We start from the raw sequence: 21,639 nt of genomic DNA on the forward strand, positions 1-21,639 counted from the left end.
ACTTGCGACTCATGACACCTGGTACCAGAGAAAACACAGGCCGTGAGGCCGGGCTTTCGGTTTCTGCCTATACCGAGACATGATGCTGCAGCAGCCCCAGCCCAAGGGCCGAGCTGACGCCGCCACCGCTTGACAAAGCGGCGCAGGAGCGGGGCGGCCGCAGGCCCGTATCCCCGCCCCGCCCAGGCGCCGCCCGTGCCCCTCGGCACCCCCAGCACCTCGGCGGGCAGCTGCCTCGGCCACACGACCTCACAGCCTCACGGCCACACGGCGCCGCGCCCCCGCCGCCATAGGTCCGCCCCTGCGCCCCTGCGCACGCGCCTCGCTTCCCTCCTAAGGGGAGGGCGAGCCGGCGCGTAGTGGGGCAGAAGTGGTGTGGGAGTTGGGTGGAGTGGCTGCTTCCTGTCGGCGTCTCTGCATCCGGGTGAGAGGGCAGCGCTCAGCTGGAGGAGCTGTTGTCCGCTTCCTTCTCGTTCCGTCCCGCCGCGGGGAGACTGCGGGTAGGGGGTTCCTTGGTGCCTCTTGCGGGCCTGCCTCGTCTGCCTCCGCTCAGGCTCGGCGTGAGTCTCCCGGCGGGGTGCGGGAGTCCCCTCTTGCTGTGGGGAGAGGCGCCGGGGGTGGGGGGTGCTGGGTGGAGGGTGGCCCCGGCCGCCTCCCGCTGGGCCGCTGGGCGCTGAGGTGGGGGGCTGGCGGCGCTCCGGTCGCTGCGGGAGCGGTTTTGTGCGCTTGGGCTGGCCTGTACGGGAGGTGTACCGGCATTTACTTGTGTGCTTCCCCAAAAGTACACGCTTTTTTGGAGAAAGTGCCCACTGGGGCAAGTGTACCTGAGTTGTAGCGCTTATGAAGCTCTTTTTGGAGAGCCTGGCTATTCCGCCAAGGTAATTTGTACTGAAAGCGGCGGTAAATGCTGTTGTAGCCACAGTGGGACGGCAGTGTTACTATGCTGTTTTGTTTTTGGGAAGGTAGCTCCTTCGTTGTTTTTTTCTGGTATTTACAGCATTTCTTTCAGGTGTTTACAACTCTGGAGACTAAAGAGAGCGTGTTACCTTTGCAACTCAATCTTGAACTTTGATGCATGGTTCTGTTACTGATAAATTATATCCATAAACTGCTTATGTGTACTGTGTGTGATGCTAAGAGTGCCTGGGCTGCTTAGAGATGAATGAGGTGTGTTAATAGTTGTTATATCGCCTGCTTGTACTAGAAATGGAAAAGTTTAGACTGCATGTAAATATAACTCAGATTAAATTTAAATGTCAGGTGGCTTTCTTATCATGCAATTCTATGTTGTTTCTTTAGTGGAATTGAAAGTAAACATCCCCAAAATAACTTACTAATACATAATACTTCCCTGTCCCCTGTGCTGCTGTGCCCCCCCCCCCCCAAAAAAAAAAAAGAGAAAAAATGTCAGAGCATTAATCTTGACAGCTTTTTCTTGGAGCTAGCACAGCGAGGTCTGTGTAGGTAGTACCAAGTTTTCAGTAGCATAGGTTGTCATCACAGGAAGTAAGGAACGAAGTCAAACCTGAGCAAATAGACTCTATTTATTTGCCTCTGTTCCATGCTAATGCTTCCTGTGGCGACAGCTGTGGCTGGCCAAGTAGGTGACATGACAACAGTCCGTAGTGGTAGGTGAAAGGCTTCAAGGCTATGTGAGACCTTACTGTCGTAAAGTTAGGGGTAACTGATTTTATTTAAGTTTATGAGAGAATATCTATTAATGTATCTTAATGCATGCATTTATTTATTTATTTGAGTGGTAATTGAGAGAACCTAAAAGTGATTCTTTAATTTTATTCCAGACTGCTGTGTGGTGATAGGATTTCTGTGCTGGGGCATGGCTCTGTCAGCACTTTTTTCAATTGTATTATTGAACCATTGGGTTGATAAAATGGTTTTTATGTAATAATTAGGGAAATACTGCTATTGCTTTTATGATTTCTAGGTGTTCCAGTTACAAGTTGTTAAAAACTTCTTCTTCTTGTATTTGAATCCCTGTATTGCAGGGAATTGAGTATTGAGATCAATCATGCCCAACTGTGTGTGTCTGTGACACATCTTCTTTGTTTGCAGAGTTCTTATTTAAGACTAAAGTAAAAAACAAATTAAGAAACTTGAAAATAATGTCAGGTTTTCACTGCACTAAGAGATATGCATAGTACAGATAACTGGCTTTAAAAATCTTTTGATAATTTTTTCGCAGTGTGAAGTCTGATCTTTTATTGTTTCCAACATTTAAGTTGAGCTTAAGGTAGAACACTGATGATTTGCAAAATGGATGCAATACACAGTTTAACCTATTGTAGAGACCAAGATTTTCTTTTTCATCCAACCTTTTTGTTAATGTATAATGCATGTAATGATACAAGATCAAACAGCAGTCAGATATGCCAGAATGAATTTTAAGTTTAAAAGATAGTAAACCTGTATTTTTTTCTATCACAGAATCTGTTCAGTAAGCACAAACATTACATTATATATATATATGATATTCTTAAAGCATGAGTAGATTACTTTCCAATTGCTGTCATAATTTGGCTGCTTCTTTGTATATCATTTAATGAAAAATTAATTTTACTTTTACTTCATGATCAGCTGCATCTTCATGTTCTTATGATGTAGTCAAGTGTTTCTTCTCATATATTGTGTACCTCATTGTGGAATGTTTGAAATAAGAAACATATTCCACTGTAATATGTTACTTTTCCTTCAGTTGAAAACTCTTGTGTCATGGAATTTTTCTAAAATTAAACTTAAAATGGAAGGGAGCAAATAAAAATTAATTTTTAAACATACATAAAGTAAGTAGTAATTGTGAAACTTATGAGCATATAGTATTTTTATTTAGTATCTTCTCCTGAAAGGAGGTAAAACTAGGCCACAATCACAATTCTTTTATGCAACTTATTGAAATGTATTCTAGGTTATCTGAATTTTTAAACCAAGAGTGTAAAAGGTAAACAGTATTTCTTGTTGCCTAATTTCATTTTTTTTTTTTTAATGTAGGTAAAAGGATACATGTTCACTTCAAGTAGAAGGGAGCATGTTCCCAAATTCCTCCAACTTAGGTCGTCTACCCTTCCTGCGAAAACATCAACAACAGAGTAATTTCTTTACTAAACTTCCTCTAAATATACCACCTACTTTTCTTTCTCACCAGCAAATTATTGATGCTCAGTTTAATTTTCAGAATGCAGTGTAAGTATAGTTAGATTTGATAATGGGGATTGGGTTGAAAAAGAGTCTTTTGAAAGAAGTATTTCTGTTTATGGAGGATGTTTTTCACTGTTTTCAACATTAAACTGCATTAAACTTTACACAGACACCTTCTTATTTTTCAAAACAGAGCTGTATCAATTCTATTGGTGACATGCAAGTTTTAATGTTCTCCTCCATTATGCATAATTCGTGAGCTCTGTTGCACTGATTAGAATTAATAATCCACAATTCAGCTTTGAAGATCTTCAGTTTTATTTGTTCACTGAGGAAAACAGGAGGGAGATGAGAAGGGGAAGAAACATTTATTCTTGGGGTTAAATTTCAAGACACGATAGTATACTTTTAGGTTCTTAAATTTAACAGTACCTTAATTTGTTTGCAAATCTCTTCTTATGTGTGTGCTGTGAAGAGTGACCATCTTCTATTTTTTTAATGAAAAATATATTATGTACTGAAATAGCTCTTAATTTTAGATAGAAAGGACAGATGTATTGCTTCTAAGAAAAAATTTACAGGACTTGCTGAGTTTCATATTCAACCCATAAAAAGCATCTTAATTATCATATGAATAACAGTTATGGATTGTAGTCTTTCCAGGGCTCTCTTGAGTGGGAACCTTGCAACTATTCCAGCTGGTAGACCGCAGTCACTGACTTACGGAAATGGCAGTCCAGTACATTTGTCTGATGCCCCTGCATCATTCCGAGGAAGAAAGTAAGTTCTTTGTATGTGATTAATTCTGGTTGTAATATACCCTTGGTGAAGCTTGTCTAATATCAATTTGTTATGCAACTTTATGATTTTACTAATTATGTGATGCTTTATTTTTCAAGTACAAAGTGCTAAATTCAAGCATATGTATGTTCTTTTTTTAAGAGGAATTTTATGGAAACATAGTTTTTCTACTTTTCAAAAAACTAAACTTACGTGAATTTACTTAACTTCCTTTGTTACTTTAGTTGCAACAAAGAGGAATTTCAGATGAACACATGGTTTTATTTTCTTTTAACATTCTAGAAAAAAATCACTTTTATCAGTTCAGAAATAGTAGTTGATATGTGTTTGTAATAATTCTGTGAATCAGAATTTATGTAATCTATCTTCAAAACTATTTCCTGTATTTCTCCTCCAGGTTTAACAGATGAGAAAATAAGTACAATGAAATATATGGTATTGAGTTATAGTTGAGTATATAACTATCACATAAATTTAAAAGTTCCTGGTTTCATGCTGCATGCATGTTTTCATCTTGTCCAGCCTGGTTTATGGAAAGCTGTGCTATGTTAGGAGATTTGCAGTCGAGTAGTTAATCCTTAGTTCTTGAGTCGACTCTTCACAAGAGTGTTTTTGCTGAACACGAGTTCATCCAAGTTCTTTTCAGTCAAAATAGGCTGAAACAGTGTTATGTTTTGATTTAACGTTACATTGAGTTGCCTGTAAGATTGCAGGTAGGTAATGTTATCAGAACTTCTTTCAGACTTGAAAACTGAAATGATGACTTCAGGTGTCTTCAGTTAGATTTTTATTATTAATACTACTATCTGTCCAGGTCCCCAAACTGTTTTCATGCCGGCTTTTCTGTCTACAAGAAATGACTGTAGTTTTATTAATATTTAATTCATATGAACATTCGATTTCATGCTTTTTAATTAAAAAATGTATGAGTACCCCCATACTGGTTAACTTTGTGCAATACTTGATGTATAAAGAAAACATGAATGTCCTCTCTTACTCATTACTGTGGATGGACCACAGTATTCAACCACTGTTCAGCTTTCAGTACATTTTCTTAATGAAGAATTCACATGCCAAGGGGCTGTCTGTAAGATCGCTATGTCTCTTCAAATATATTTGAATTCCTGTGGCAAATGACTTACTGAGGACATAGAGACTAGTGTTTGAAAGTGAGGCATTAGGTTTATGATCTGTGTAGCTTAATACAATCATTTTGACTTGTCAAATGAATAGTGTTTTCTTTTTTGCCTAGATTACACAGTTTACAGTCTAAGACAGACAAATGTTACTCTTTGAATGGCTGTTGTGATAAATTCAGTAGTGGGGAGGGGAGAAAAATAACCTTATTCATCACTGGGTATTTGGAACTCACAAAACTTCTTGCTGCACTTACATTGATTTAAAAGAAAAGTACCCTTATATAGTCTGTATGTATCCTTTTTTTAAAAAAAAAAAAAAAGTACGTAACCACCAAAATAGCATGGCCAGCTTTCTGAGCTGTCCTGCTGAACTGGCCATTTGTTTCAATTGCTTAATACGGATGCTCTTGTACAGCAGTTGCGCCAATTCACTTCAAGTATAGCTGCACTTTTGCAGTTGTGTGTTCTCTTTTTCCATTCCAAGTTTATTTCACCTAATATCCAGGATGGGCATACGTTTTGTTCTGTAGAATACTTGCTTTTAGTGTAATAGTCACATAATTAATCATTGGTATTTGTACTTTGTAGCACTTCTAATCATAGGTTGGAGCTTGCAAAGTAGAGGAATTACTGTCTCTTTTTTTATTTTAGGAGACTAAGGGAACAAAGTATTCCAGAGGATGTCAAACGACAGCGATTTCATTCACATCATTGTGAAACAACTGTAGTTAACCAAGTAGTGCCTTTGCCAGAAGAACGTAGATATTCCTTCCCAGGATCAATTCATTCTCCGCTGTTCCATGCACATTACGTACCAGATTTAACTTCATGTGTTCCTCCATTGCAAGATAGTTTGTTTCCACGTCCTATAGAAACCACTCTCCCTGTGGCCAAAGATAAGGTATTATCTTTCTATGCCTGTGCTTTACATCTGCCTTCTTGAGTAGGCAGGGCCCAATGGTGCTGTGGAAGACCACAAACATTTCTGCGAGGTTTTTTGACAGCGTCATGGTGTCTCTATAGCTGAGCTGTCATTAGAAGGAATATCAATAAATGTAGCTGCTGCTATGGTCCTGTGTAGCCTCCTTGGATGTGTTTGGGTTTGGAGCATTTTTGGCGGGTAGGGGAGGTGTTTGCTTGTGGTGTTTGGTTTCCATATTAATGTCAGGAAAGCTATTTGTCTGCTGCAGGAAGTAGAAATTGGAGGGATGGTCCATCTGTGATGTGATTGGAGATGGGGAGAATCCTGATGAAAAATAAAACCACCCCACCCTAGTAATGTGAGAGAAGCCCATTCTGAATAAATACAGTATTGGACCTGTAAAGATGTCCTATGCCTCTCTTCAGCAGGAGATAAAGTTACTGTCCTAGCTGTTCTGGAATATTGAAGAGAATGTCTTCTTTAGGTGGAGGGTGGAGTTGGAACTGTGTTTTTCCTTCTTATTTTAAAACCCCCAAACATGTGGCTAATCAGTCTTCATAATTTATCTGCACCAACATGACAGAAGACTTTTTTTAGTATAAATATGTCTGTTGATTGTAGCATATAAGTGCTGTGAAAGAGAAACAGTTAATAATGTCTTCCACCAAAGACCTTACAACTACTTTAATAGTTTGCATGGAATAAAATAAGAAAGCTAACTTAAATCAGTTCTAATACTTATTTTTCCTTCCTTTTACTGATAGACAAACTGTTGACATTAAAGTCAGCAGAAGATATCTCTGATCTTTCACTGCTGAGTGAAATTCCCTGAAAGGCTGCAGATACTGATGAGGCAAAAATTATTTTCTGTGTACAGACATTTTATAACATATTGAACAAATTTAGATTTAAAAACTTTGCAGAATATTTTTCTGAGGAGTTGTTCAATATGAATTCAAGTCCGGTAAAACTCTAGACAGTGGAATAGGTTGTGTGAAATGATGCTGGATATTTTAATTTTTTTTAATGCAGTCTTCCATGTTTCATGTAATTTACATCTCTGGCAGGAAAGAATGTTCACTTCTTTATATCTTTACTTTTTGACTCTGTGTGTCAAGTTAAGTCAGCAGGTTTTGGCATTGTTTCAAGCATGTCAGCAACAGACTTGTGATTTGAACAGAAAAGAGCTCTGCAGAACAGAACTCCAGAGAGAAATTCAGCGAATTTTTCCACGTATGTTTTCAATTTGATTACTTAATATCAGTTTTAGTGTTCTTCAGGTTTGTGTTCCTGCCTTCTTCTTAAACTAGGATATGTCACATCAGTTTTTATTCTGTGATTCTTGTATTACAGAGAGCAGACTCTTTTTGGTTGGGTCCTCACTGAATGGGTTTGGCACTCGTAGCAGTGATGGTGACTTGTGCCTGGTAGTTAAAGAAGAACCAGTAAGTCATTTAAAGCATATGAAATTAAAACAAAGTCTGTTTTTAAAATTTATGTGGTTTTATAAGGCTGTATTCTAAAATGAGAAACAAGTGGTCAAATCCTTTTGATTTAATAACATATTTTTGCGCTTATAATAGCTATGTACTGTGGTCCCAATAAAGCTTCAAATTTAACTTTGTAAACCATTTAACCCAACAAAATATTCAAAAATAAGGGTTACCTTCATCCCATAAGTGAAAAAAGCACAGCAAAACAGAAAAGTAAACTGCCTAGAATCATGAAGAAAGTTGTTTAGAGAAGTCTAATTCATTTTAGATGCAGGAAACTTTTAATAAATACAACATTTTATTTCATTATTTGGATTCATAGCCACTATTTTTAGTGAGGGACATAAGAAGGAATTTGATATGCAAAATATCTCAAGTATTTTTGGTGAGAGAAAATGTTTATGAATTTAGGTTGGGAGAAAAGACGTAACAAAGAGCATAATTTTGAAAGCATTGAAGCGTCATTGAAAAAGAAGGAAAGGACATTTTTGTGAATGTGGTGCTAGGTTTTCATCCAGTTCTGTGGTTTGTGAATGTCTTATAGTTACTTTCCATATTGAATATGAATTGTTCTGCCTGGCTTTTGCTGCACTAAGTGTAGGCTGTGGAATGTGTTGGTATACATGTTCATGTCTTATTCTGAGAATTAATTTTATTTGAAATGTAAAGCATGCCTGCTTGGAACTTCTAAATGAGAGATACTAACTTTTTTCTGTAATATCATATTTCAGGTAAATCAGAAGACTGAAGCAAGGCATATACTCAGCTTAGTCCATAAACTCTTCAGTACTAAACTTTGTAAGTTCCCAACTACAGTGAGGTGGTAAGATTGTTGGCAATTCTGGAAGAAGTATTGATGCACAGCTGTACCTAATTTATGTAATTACATCTTGTCTAGCTTCTTATCACAGTATTGTTTGGAGAAAAGCTATAAGTACTTAGTAATGTTACTTATCTTGGTGCTGATGGATAGTAGTTAGAAAAATGTAAAGTTTGCCTTGCAAACCTGTGGAGTTCAAGAACAAGTAGCATCTAAAATGACTTTGTGAATTGGCAGGGAAGAAGTTGGTTTCTCTCTGGGAAACCTCTGTTAGTGAACTCTTACTACTCTTTTAGTTTGCAGTGCATTCCAGAGACAATAGTCTAAGAATTTGAGAATTTGTAAAATAAGATGTCACTCACAATAGACTCTGTAGAATTGATTTTTTTTTTAAATTTTTTTTTTCTGGGGGGGAGAGGGGAGCTTGTTACCAGTGAAATAATTAACTTAGGCACCTAGTGAAGACAATATTAAATGTTGACAGTTCCAGCACACATAGGAGAAACAGGTGAATTCACAGTTCTTACAAGTTGTTTAGACTCCCTTCAGATGAAGAATTCACATGGGCAGTTCTTGACTTAAATGTGAAAGCCTCCTACTTCGAAGAGGCTTTTGTACCATCCTGTGAATTGTAAAAGACCCTGTTTGGGGTCTTGATATTGATATCAATGACTGTGTTGCCCTATTTCTCAGACTTGTGATATATTCTTTGCTGCCACTTCTTACATTGCTGTTCTGAACAGTCCTGCAATAGTAAAAGGAACAAACCATACATTTAAATGCAGACTTCAAAATTTCTTCATTGGCAAGGGTGCATACCCAGACTTCAACAGCTCACTTGAAGAGATTCTTGATAGATCTATCACAGAATAGGCATCTGATATTTAATGGCTTATTACTATTGTATATTGATGTTTGCATAAGGAGTCCAGAACCATCCTAGGTTTGCCTAGGATGGAAGTCCTTCCAGTGCTTTCTGAGGAGCACAGTGATAAAATAGTTGTGTTTACAGGGATCAGAAAGGGAGCATCTAAATGAACTATCACCCTCTTTTTTTTTTTTCTTTTCCCCGAGAGGTTGTGTTCTGTGACAGCTTTAGAATAAAACAAGTTTGTTTGTCAGGGAATATGAATATCAGAAAGACGTGATGATCACATGGGAGTGAACCCTGAAGGGTTTTGTTTGTGCCATTGCTCATTTTTGATGCTTTCCTAATTATCTGTTACCTTGTAAGTGCCTTTGGTCAGCTTCATTCAATCAAAATCTTCTTTGGAAGATTAGGCAGGACAAAACACTGCTGATATTACCACTCCTGTCAGACTCTCCTAGTTGTGGTATGTAGACCTCTTAGATGATCACTTATACTACAGTTTAAGTGACTTCATACCTGTCTTCAGAAGTCAGCTGCTGTTTAATCTTCAAGAATGGGATCTACAAATATATACATTTAAAGAAAAAGCCTCCAGAAATTTTAATTCTTTCTAGTCATTACTTCAGCTTGAACCAGAATTCTAGATTTGCAGCTTTTGAAGGGTTAGCAGTGCATATATGCTGCTGCCGTGTACAAGCAAGCTTAAGATTTGTCTATACCAAGCTTCTTAAGAATTGCAATTTCATTCCAACAGTATTCTGTATTCTGTTGCATGTGCTTTTTAACAACCTAAAAGGTATGAACCTTCTTCTGATCACTATTTTCAAGTTTTGTGCTGTCCAGTTAGTACTTGTGGTGCTATCCTATAAGGTAATCCCCTTTGACAATCCTAGCTAAGTATTTCCTTCCTTCTTTCTTCTGTTGAAGAAAGACTGCAGCCTGTTCTCAACAAGCATGTAAGCTGTCATTAAACTTACTCCTTGCTTCATGGAAGAGAATGGAAATAAACATGGTTTGGGCCAAATGTGAAAGCTAACAAAGCATGTGCCAGGATGTAAGAGAAATAAGAAGGGGGAGAAAAGACAAGATGTTATTTAGAACAAAGTTCTTGGGCTGGTTTTGTGAAAGCGTTAAAGGCCAAAAAGAAATAAGGAACTGATTTGTGGTATAGGTAATGTTCTAGAGCTTTTTTAACATTTTCCCAGATAATTTCAGTTGAGAAACTTGGGTGAAGTTTTTTTTCTAGCTGTGCCTTTCCTAACATCTTCCTCTTTATTTTTGCACTCTGTGGTGTTCCTGTACATTCCAAAATAAGGGCTATAAGAAGAGTGTGATTCTCTGCTTATTTCACTTTAATTCCATGATTGCTTGATAAATTAGGAAGCATTCCAAGTGCAATTTGTCTTCCTTTTAGGTAAATAATCTTCAGAATTTTAAGTGCCATCTCTTTTATCCTTTGTATACAGTTAACTGTGATTATCATATTAGCGTTTCATTCTAGGAGATTTGGGAAGTGGATTCAAAATTTATCTAAGCTCCACATTATTTCAGTTTCAGGCTTGCAAAAGGTAACAAGTGTGAGCAAGTAATTTGAACCCATCAGATCTAGATGCAGTCTAAACATTGTGATTCTGCATTTAGAATACTGACTGAAATGAAGATGTGTTCTTTTTTTGAATAGTCTAGTCACAAAGTAGGAAGAAGCTTCTGATATTTATTCACTGTTTTTGTGGCACTTCTTAGTCTTAAAAGCATGTATTGTGTTTCTCCTAGAGGAGGGATGTAAGGATAGTGGTAATACATCTTCTATTTCAAAGACTAGCAGAGTATGTCTAACTTTTCAACTCACTTGTTCAGATACTTGCATATACCTATTTTTCATAATATTGGCTAACTCTCCCAGAACCGTATGCTCAAGCCAATGTCTTTTAGAAATGTGAAACATGAATTTGGGGTGATAACTGTTACAACATATGGAAGAGAGTTATAATCCGAACAACTGAGAATAAACATCAAAGGAATTACTCTCTTCAGATTTTTCTAGGCAGGATTCATTTGAGGAACAATTTAGCAGTAGTGGGTCGACTGGTGTTTACTATCAGAATAAGTAACAAAGAGCTCGTTTTCTCTTAGTTATACGAAGAGGTGCAGTAGTGTTGAGACTAGGATATCAGAGTGGAATCCACCTAACGATTGTCTAGTGGGGAACATCCAACAGCTAGGACAAGCAAGGGAACTTGAACTCTAATGATCTTAAAGGACTATGCAGGTGGGTGAGTGAATTCCAAACATCAACAATAAATTCATCCTGTGCTGGGTTGTACCCTCTTAGATTCTTCATGGCTCTGGATTCAGACTTCTGTGTCACCCAGTTGAATATTACACAGTAGGGTTTTACCAAACCTGTCATCCAAATGCAATAGAGATGACGCTGTTTAATCAAGGTTGCTATCCAAACTGATAGAAATACCTCTTTTTTTTTCTCCCCAAAAAAGTGAAGATCAGCCTTTCCTTAAGGTTATTTTTAGTCTGTATTACTTCTAGATTTGTAATACTTATTTATGCTAATTTGAGGTTAATTTATAGAAGCAATGGGAAAATGTATAATGTTACCTATGAGCAAATTCAAGTGGTCCTTGGTTTTGCAACAGAAGAAATTACTAAAATCATGCTTTGTACCCAAATTCATATCATGTAACCTACAGGTTCTGCTTTTCTTTGTCTCTTCCATTACTTTCTTGGGTGCATGTCTTATTCAGGATTATGGACGACTACTAAAAGTAGCCTGAGATATTGTCAGTAATAGGGAAATCACAGACAATAGGACTGACGCAACAGTTTTGGGTAGCTGAGAGCAAAGGTGCATTTGGTGGCACTGTATGAGTCTGGCAGAGCTTAGTACATTTGGGTTTGGATAGTCTGGCATTGAGCCTGTGTGTCTGCACTGTGTGGATAATCATCTGAGGTTCAGTCCTGTAATTGTGTGTTTATTTTATGTCCTGTCACCACTAAAGTAGAAGGCAAACAAAGCTTATCCACTCTTTGATGGAAAGTGGTGTCCTGTTTTCAGTAACAATTCAATAGGAAATGTATTTCTTGGTATGTACTTATCAGTCAAATAAACAGTTTTTAAAGGAAGCTTTAAGCATGATCAGTGGGAAAATAGTTAATATTTTTTATCAGTAAAATGCATAATTTCAGCTGTAAGCAAACTAGACATAAGTAAATAGTACGCAGCTGATCATGTGTGCGTTACTACAACGTGGTGTTGGGCTTAAGTGTCTGGCCAGCCTGCATGGGTATGTTCTTGCTCCCTTCTTTTTGAACCTTAATTATAACTACTGAGGATTTCTATTATAAGTACTGCTCAGTGAAAGCATTGTAGAACTGCATTCCTTGTGTTCAAATTTCTTGAATATATTTCCCACAGAAAAGTCTTCCACTAATGTTTTTCTCTAATGTTTAGTACATTTTTTTCTACACATTTTCCTGCATTGTATTTTTGCTATGGCTGCTAAAGGTTACTTAGTTTAGCACAACTCTTCTGATAATATTCTTGCTAAACTTAATAAGCTGCTATTTGCTATAAATCAGTCAATATGACTCCACTTTAGGATCTTAAAATAAGATCAGCATCTTACATGAAACCTAATTGCATCTTTTTCCCACTTTCAGCAACCTACATTGAGCGACCTCAGCTGATTCGAGCTAAAGTGCCAATAGTGAAGTTCAGGGATAAAGTGAGGCAAGTATTCTGTTCAACATAATTTTTTAGACTCTAACATGGGAAAATAATCGTATGTAGTGTCCATATGAGTAGTCCCACTGAAGTCATGCTTTGTTTATTTGGATTGTCCTACAGCTGTATTGCAAATTTGTACAGCTAGCATGCAGTCAGCTTAGTTCCTTGATGGTCTGAAACACTTCTTCTGTTTCAGATGCTGTTTAGTTTCTGTGATGTGAATTAGTAGCAATACATCGTGTGTTTCTATGGGTTATCTGTACATAGTGGACTCCAGTTGACAAATGGTTCAAGACAGAGAAACAACAGTGGGACTAAAACTGTTGTGAAAAATAATTTTGCTTGCTGTGCAAACTGTTGAGCTACTTAAGGACTAATTCACGGTGTTTACACTATACAAACAACAGTAAAACAAACTTCAGTTTCTTGTGATGACGTTTTCTTGATTTAAAAAAAAATTCGTTCATTTTAGAAGAGTATATTCTGCTGTCTTCTAGGGAGGTATTCTGTGTTTAACAAAGTAGTATTACATGTTCTATTCACAGTGTTAGGTACTAATTTTATGACCATTTTTTTCAGAAGGAGGAAGTAATTGGAGAGAAGTGGATGTGTTGTATATTATTGTATTAATTGTATCTTCATTATGAAGACATGAAAATGAATAATTGAGGGATGTACTAGGACAGAAAGCAATGTATTTCTTTTTGTGTGTGATAAAAGTATCTGGTGGAGGAAGAAACTGTTCAAAGCACTCAAATTGGTTGGGACTTGAAGTAATGTTCTAATCTTCCTATATTTATGGGCTTAGATTTTGTATGAACTTGTATCACCTTCATGTAATAACATAGCTTGACTATTCTTTGTAAATAGGATTTTGAACAACTCTATTGTATGTAACTATCTTATCCTGCCTGTAAGTCTGTCTTTTAAAACAAACCAGCCCACTTCTCTGGCCTCTTTTTATAGAAGTATATCACAGTGTGCTTTTATTGCAGTATGCGTTTATCACAGGGCAGAAACCCTGCTGTGATAGAACTGGGTCCATCATGTTTACAATTTGAACTGATAAATATCAATTTAAGATTTTTCTTGCATCTGCTATTATATAGTACCTGTTAGGTGTAAATGAAAAAAGTATTAACCTAAAATCCTAACTCCATATTTACTTCTGTATACTTGCCTACCTTTTAAAAATTTGAATAATTTTTATCCAGTAACTTTCTCCTCTACCAGTACAGAAAGTTCTCTCATGCTTTCTCAAAGTATTACACTTACCAGGCTAAAATTTGGGTTAAATGGCTTGCTTACCTATAACAAAACTAGTCTTTTCATAAATACACTAAATGGTAAATTCCTGGAACAAATATTGAATATAACATGGACTTATGGCAAGAATATTTTTTCCAATTTAAAGTCAGAAAATAAACTTCAAAAAGAAATGCTAAGTATAGAAGTCTTTTCGTAGGCATTTGTAGTCCATACTATGGTCACTTGCAAAAAAAAAAAAAAAAAAAAAATTAGCAGTCATGATATTCATATACCTTACAGACAGGATTTAAAGATTCTTTATTTCCTACTAAATCAAAGTATAATAATCTTAGATTAGAAGCTGCTCATTACATTTTTTCAGAGGAAAAAACAGTACTGTTCACCATCTGGTTTCCTGTATTGTTGTTGTTTTGTGGTTTGTTTTTTTTTTTCTTTTTGGAAGAGGGGAGCACTTTGGGGTTTTGGGGTATTCTTAAATTTTCTTCTCTTTCCAGTTATTTTTTTCTCTTATGTAACCTGTCACCTGCACTCATGTTTTGTCTTTTTATTTAACTATCTGTCTCTTTTCAATATCTTAGCGGCCTCTGTCTTTGATAGGATCATATGTATAAATTCATGCACACTCATTCATTTTTTCAGAGGTCTTGAAAAATGGATTGGATATTCTGTAGTCAGGGCTCTAAACTTGTTTTAGCCAAAACCAGAAATGAAATGTGACAAGCTTCCTGTGAAAGCCAGTTTTCTTGATGCCCTGCTGCTGGGAGAAGATGGTAGAATTCAGTGGGTGGTATCTCTACATCTGGATTCTAATGTGTTGCCAGTGGTCCATATATAGCTGAAAACTGACATTTCCCACTTACTTTGATTTGATGAATGAGAAAGTTTTCAGTTTGTGTTTTTTCTTTTTAATCTTGAAGGATTTTTTAGCTCTATAACAATACGGGAAGATCCATGGCACTTAAAGATTATCTATTTGTTTAACTTTTTTTAGTCTTTCCCAGGAAATACCTCCAATGCTGGGTCTGCTACCAGACAAGCCTTTGATTAATTAACAAGACTTCTGTACTACAGAGGATACAAAAGCTTCCTCTTCAGTTACATTTGATGTGCAGTTGACTCTTTTTCTTCTTTAGTGCTTTTGGTAGAACTTGAGTCCAAACAGTACAAAACCTTTTTCACTTGTCATAATTGCAACATCTATTAAATATGCATGTAAAAATACAACATAACTGCAACAGAACTTGCTTAATCAGCTTTTGGTAAACAGTAATCTTGTCAATTGGGGTTAATTTGAATTACACATGCAGCCTGACGTATTTCTTTATTACATTTGCACATACAATTAATACTGGTGTTTATGCTTATTTTTAAAACTGTCAAGCAGTAGCTCAAGCTTGTTTATTTTCTGTCCTATTATGTACTATGCTTTTAAAACATCTAAAAAGTCATGCTTCATACTAATTTAGGTTTAAAATTATCTAGTATTTTTATCAAATAATGTTTTAATGTAGTTAATGATGTCAAAACCCTTTTGTAATGTGTGTTATCCAGTTTAGTGATTCCAGGCCCATGTTCCCCTTACAATAAATCAAGAAAATACAAAGGAATATTCAGGCAAACAAATGCTATGTGAATGAGACTTGGATATATAAAATGGAAATACCTGTACAATACCTGTAAAGCTACTTCTTTGTGAATAATAAGCTCTTATTTTGAGTTACAGTCTTGCTATTGCTTCTTAACTATGAATTAATATTGTTTCGTGAGTACTGTACATAGTTAAGCTTTATATGCAATATGAAATTCAAACTTTGGTGCAAGGTGCAATATAAATAAATAAGGTAGTGCATGTTAGCCTTGTTCCTATTTGCTGTTAACAGCATGAAACAGTTACTAAAACTGTTTTATCACAAAACATGCAGTGTTTACTATTAAACAGTTTACATTTCAAAGTGCTTGCTGATTATCTGTGACCATCATTGCAGAAAAGAGATTCTTACCTTTTGACCTCTTCCAATTCTCCTTCTCAGTTCATTGGCATGATTTCCTAAACTGATACCTCAGAGGATCCTTCCTGGCATCAGGACTTGTCCATAATAAATCATGTAGTGCAAGTCTAGTTAGGAGAAAGATTTATTAAAAATCCAAAACATATTTAATACATTAAGTTGTCCTATGGTCTAAACTTGGATCTACATGTATTCTTTAAGTAAAACAACAATTACATTTTTATAACAATGGAATTGAAGTTTATAAGCAATTTAAGTACTATAAGCAAAACTAGAGTAGAAATCACAGCATCAAAACTCTTGTTTCAAGAAAGTTTCTAGAGTATTATCTTAAAGTTACATTTCTCTACTTCTGTCACTAAGTAGGTAATAAATATTCTGAAAATTAATACCATGATGCTTGATTCGTTTTCTTTTCTTCTCCCCAATAGCTGTGTGGAGTTTGACTTGAATGTAAACAATGTTGTAGGAATAAGAAATACATTCCTTCTGAGAACCTATGCATACAGTAAGTTTTTAATGTATTTTCTTATTTCTATAAACCTTGGCATTTTAAATTTGTATTTTGGTATTGATAGACTATTAAAATTCAGTTGAATATATTAGGTTACTATATATAATTACCCAGTGAGCTGCATTACATAGCTTTAAGATAACTCATTGTTGCTTGCTCTAGATATGTGGAGAAAACTGATGTATCAGCTAGATATGTTTTTAATTTAATCAGAAAATAAAAAAGATCCTTCTTAAGGTCCACATATCTGCTACAAGGGCTGCTTCAGTATTCTGCAGAAAACAAAATCTTTATACTAATGATTATCTAGTGGTATAATCTCCAGTTTCTATATTTCCTTACAGCCGCTGATAGATAGCTGTGTCTGTATGCTGGTACAGAGTTTTTTTTCTTGGAAAATTCAAAATACTGCTTCAGTTTTTATACTAACCCCCAAACAAAACTCATTTATATCTCTTCAGTAGTTTGCATTTTAGGGAGACTTTGTGAAACAGACTTCTGAAGGGAAAGTAGCAAGAACAGGACTCTTTAGTACTAAACTAAATTTTTCTTACTTAGCATCACTATGTCATTTGGCAAATAAATACATAAGGAGTGGACCTCTAGTTCTTCCTTTACCACCTTCTTCAGTTTTTGCATACAGGAATTCCTTTTTAGGGTAGGAAGTTATCAGTAGAAGTTACCTTTACTAGTTAATTTTTACTAATATTTCAGTCAGAGCAGTTTCAGTGTTCCATATTCACACTACTAAGAGAGTCTACGACTTGTCCTGGATCAGCTGATTAACTGTAATTTCTTCAAACATCCAGGAAGGCATACACCTGAAGAAGGCTTTCCTTCCAAGCTTGAAAAGGCTAGGGAAGTAATCTTTGTCATTCACAGCTTCAGGTGAGGAGTCACTTCACTGAGTCTGATGTTGATATAGTTGTTCCTAACTTCTGCCACAGGTTTCCCTTGTGTCAGCAAGTCACTGTAGACAGTGACAGGCAGACAAGAGTGCAGATGTGAAAAGAGCAGTGGGAAGGGGTCCTAGTGTCCAACCTTTTCTTCTGTTGTGCCTTGGTGCCCGCTTTTATAAGGCTAGCAAAATTAACTTTATGTCTCCTGATGAATAAATACTGTTGTTTTCTTGAGGTCAAGGAGTGAGTTAGTAGCTAAGGGAGACTTGTGATTGAAAAGATTATTTCCTTAATGTGCTAGACCTTCTTAAATAGGCAAACTATATCAAGCATAGTCTGCCTTGTCTTCTCTGGACCAGAAAAGTCTCAGGTGACATAAGGCAAACAAAAGTTAATGGAGACTGTTACCAGACAGTGTCTGTACATACTTTTAGAAGTCACATCAACCGGAGTGTATAGCATTAAGAGTATTAGCCTGCTTACTTAAATTTGTGGCTGAAGGGCTTCACCTTGCATAAGAGGAAAAAAAGATCAAATTATCTCTCAGCGTGGAAGATGTATGGGTCTCTTTGTTCCATTAGAACAAATTAGAAGCTCAGGCAAATGACAGACTGGTTATCTTGGTGAGCATGATAAAAAAATACTCAAATATTTCTGTGGTTGCTCTTGTGTCTTTTTCGAAATCAGCCCTTCTGTGTTGGTGCTTAGGTGCTGTAGAAAACATCAAAGACAATGTGGCAAGAATGTCCACAACAAATATAGGTAGATTAAGCAGAGCTAGAAACTGAAGTCTATGCTGTTATGTTATCAGTTGTTTGCCTAAGGAGGCATGTCTGTAATTAAATCAGCAATTGATGGTAGGTGTTTTTCAATTAGTGGAAGCTGGACCTTTGAGCCAATGACATTACTGAACGTTTTCTTGAGGGGGTAGCTTGTTGACTAATGAAAGAATATCAGAAAAGTTTACTGGCCATGTTGCACACTAAGTTTGTTTTATACTAATTACAGGCCCTAGCAGACTGAAAATCTTATCTCAGAAAAAGGTCAACTAGGAAGAGACCTTTTCTACTGTGACGCACACAAAAGAGTCCCATTTAGAATTAGAGCCTATTAGGTTTTTTCCATGAGAGAAAAATGCAATTTCAGTTAATGCGTGTTCATATGATGTCTGTTCAGTAATTCTTCTGCATCTTGCAGTTAATAGCCATTTTTTTTTTTAGTTCAACCACTGGTGAATAATGTTAGGAATGAGGTGACTGGTGGTAAGGAGTCTGGTTCTTTCTGAGAGGTCTTCAGGTCTAGGACATTCATGTTGAGGAGAAAGAGTACCTCTTACAGGGGCATGCACACTGAACCACTGTGAACAGGTTGTGAGAAAATCACATGCTTGATAGGATTCTCAGAATAACAGAGAGTACCCCAAGTGGTGCTCTTGTAGGCTTGTTGTTGTCATGTATGAAGCATTTACTTCTATATTCCTGTCCCGACGTGCAGAATAGAAAACTTTGCACAATCTTGTCACGTTAGAAAAAGATACTCCAGAACATGTACGGCATTGTAAGGCCATCATAAGGCACCTGACTGAGCCAATGATCTGCTTCTATATGTCTGCAAATACTAAATAACACTGCAAATACTAAATAACGCTGCAAAGTCCCTGGGAGGTGGTGGTGAGTGACCTCTCACTACAGCACATTGCTGCCTTAATTAGAAGGCTGTCTATATTCCCAGAAATTCAGAAGATCATACCTGGAATATGACTGTATTTATGTCTTTCCTTACAAAAAGCATGTGTCTTGATTTAATGAGTTATTGTATCTAACACCTCACCTACATAAAAAGCTATTGAGGACAAGGCAAATTTAAAAGTAATGTTTGTATGCAGGGGTTTCTGCTTTCATGGATCTTGAGGAGAACTTAAGAATGAGGTCCGTGTCTTCCAACCAGGAGAATTCTTCTTCCTGCTCTCAAAGTTTATATACCCTAAGTAAAGATTAAAAAACCAAAATAAATTAGATGTGGTCTGTCCTGGCAGCAAGCTAATTTAGGGACAATTAGTACAAAAACTGGAGAGAACTTAAAAAGTAGAATGTGACATTGCTATACTGACTGAGGCATCCAGTTTTGTCTTATCTGCAAGTTACCTGGCATACCCCTTGTAATGTGTCTGTGGATCTTACTACTCAAAAGATTATTTTCAAATGTAAATTTTTTTCTGATTTTTATAAGATGGATAGTAGTTGTAGAAAAATTAAGTGAATTCTATAAAATAGTTGCAAAAGGTAACCTTAGAATACAAGAGTATCATGTTGACGACATTCAAATGTTGGTTGATTACTGTCTAGTTAAATGTGCTTTTTTTTTTTTGAGATATATTTATTTTACTTGCAGTTGAGAATCGAGTTCGTCCACTAGTACTTGTTGTTAAGAAATGGGCAAGTTTTCACGACATAAATGATGCCAGTCGTGGTACTTTAAGCAGCTATAGTCTTGTATTGATGGTTTTGCACTATTTACAGAGTAAGTATTTTTTGTCTGTTGAAACTGTCTCTGCTAAGTCCATACTTGTGTAGTTTTACTCTTTAATGAAATTAAACACTAGCAGGGGTCTTCTACACAGAAAAATCAGGAAAAAAAAGTGGATTTACTCCATTTCATTAGGGCTGCATTTTTCTTTAACAAGTGGACCTCTTCTCTGGAGACAGTTACCAGCTTTAAAAAGGTAAAAAATAAAAATCAATGTACCTGCAGGACACTGTATAACTATAAAATAAACTCAAGCGCTAGTTAACAGAAATATGCCCATTAACAAAGGGAAAAACCTAAACATAACAATTTCAGTGGGTTTTGGTTTGGGTTTTTTTGGTTTGGGTTTTTATTATTATTTATTTGGAAACCCCTAAGAATATTCAAAGGGACAGCAAATGCTGTGGGGTCATTTTTCTGTATTCTAGTGAGTGAAGGACTGAACATGGGGGACATGTACATGCAAGAATGCACTACCATGTGGTTAGATTTTTCCACTGATTACTGTCTCCTGTAAGGTGACAGATGTCGAACACCATTAGAAGTTGGGATATCTGACTGCCAGTGGCAGCGTCTTTTCGTGTGACTTCAATATATTGAAACATTGAACATCCGCATGGAGCTGGAGAGCTTTACCTGAAAAACTAAGGATCCCTGTTAAGAATTCAAGAAACCCATGCAGTCCAGAAGTATTTTCAAGGAATACATTGAAATGAGGCTATCCCCTCTATTTCTTTCTCTCATTAGAAGTCTGTGTCTGTGATTTTTGTAGTATGCATTCTTGCTTAAGACTTAAGGCTTATCATTTAAGAAATCATTTAGCTCAGTATGAGTCTCTTGGTTCTTATTGGCAGATAAGTGGCTTCAGAAAGGAAGGCAAGGAACCCCTGAAGTGTCCATGCCTGTAGAAGTATTTAATTCGTATCAGTTCATGTATAGACTGTGTATTTTGCTGCTTGTATTCATTCTATACTTTTAATTTTTTTTGTAATGTGCTGATTATTCTTGTTCGTGTTATTTTAATGACAGCTGGTTCTTAACATTTTATGAATGTATCTGTGGACAAATTGCATAGGCTCTCATTTTAGACTTTTCCCCTTTGTCAGTTTGTGTAGGTTTTAATTTATTATTTTTTTTAAATCAAGTAGAAACAATGTTTAGCTCCTCTGACAGCTTGTTTGGCCTGGAACGTAGATACTTGCTGTAGAATGGGTAGCCAACTACTTATTAGTTTCAAAATCACCCTATATCCACTCTGTACTAGGGTGGAAAGCTTTTTATGATACTTGATTCAAGCTGGTGGCTTTCTTTCAGCTGAACAGTATCTGTAGTAGAGGACCTACGAAGGCGTTTTGTGTATTTGTGATCCATTTGGCTGGGTTAATTCTGAATTGTTTGATGCCCATACTGTGTGCTTGTTGTTAATGTACCAGTCATGAGGACAGTATGATATAAACTGGTCTATGCAGTGACTATGTTTG

General features: G+C 36.5%; 1 protein-coding gene across 3 annotated transcripts in view; it reads left to right on the forward strand.

Moving 5' to 3' along the window:
- Positions 1–349: 349 nt before the first annotated feature.
- The window catches only part of TENT2 (terminal nucleotidyltransferase 2), a 44,385-nt gene continuing 23,095 nt past the window's right edge, over positions 350–21,639 (forward strand). The window contains exons 1-11 of one of the 3 annotated variants that reach the window (XM_075739266.1): positions 430–500; positions 783–878; positions 3,007–3,104; positions 3,808–3,933; positions 5,745–5,994; positions 7,134–7,248; positions 7,369–7,460; positions 8,240–8,306; positions 12,875–12,944; positions 16,651–16,727; positions 20,024–20,152. In XM_075739266.1, coding sequence (XP_075595381.1) covers positions 3,019–3,104; positions 3,808–3,933; positions 5,745–5,994; positions 7,134–7,248; positions 7,369–7,460; positions 8,240–8,306; positions 12,875–12,944; positions 16,651–16,727; positions 20,024–20,152 — 1,012 coding nt within the window. In that variant the 5' untranslated portion in view covers positions 430–500; positions 783–878; positions 3,007–3,018. Of the gene's footprint in view, positions 561–782; positions 879–3,006; positions 3,105–3,807; positions 3,934–5,744; positions 5,995–7,133; positions 7,249–7,368; positions 7,461–8,239; positions 8,307–12,874; positions 12,945–16,650; positions 16,728–20,023; positions 20,153–21,639 lie in introns of all 3 variants that reach the window. The other 2 variants (XM_075739264.1, XM_075739265.1) reach the window with 2 other exon arrangements.

The sequence above is a fragment of the Balearica regulorum genome, chromosome Z, assembly GCF_011004875.1.
Source record: "Balearica regulorum gibbericeps isolate bBalReg1 chromosome Z, bBalReg1.pri, whole genome shotgun sequence".
Taxonomy (NCBI): domain Eukaryota; kingdom Metazoa; phylum Chordata; class Aves; order Gruiformes; family Gruidae; genus Balearica; species Balearica regulorum.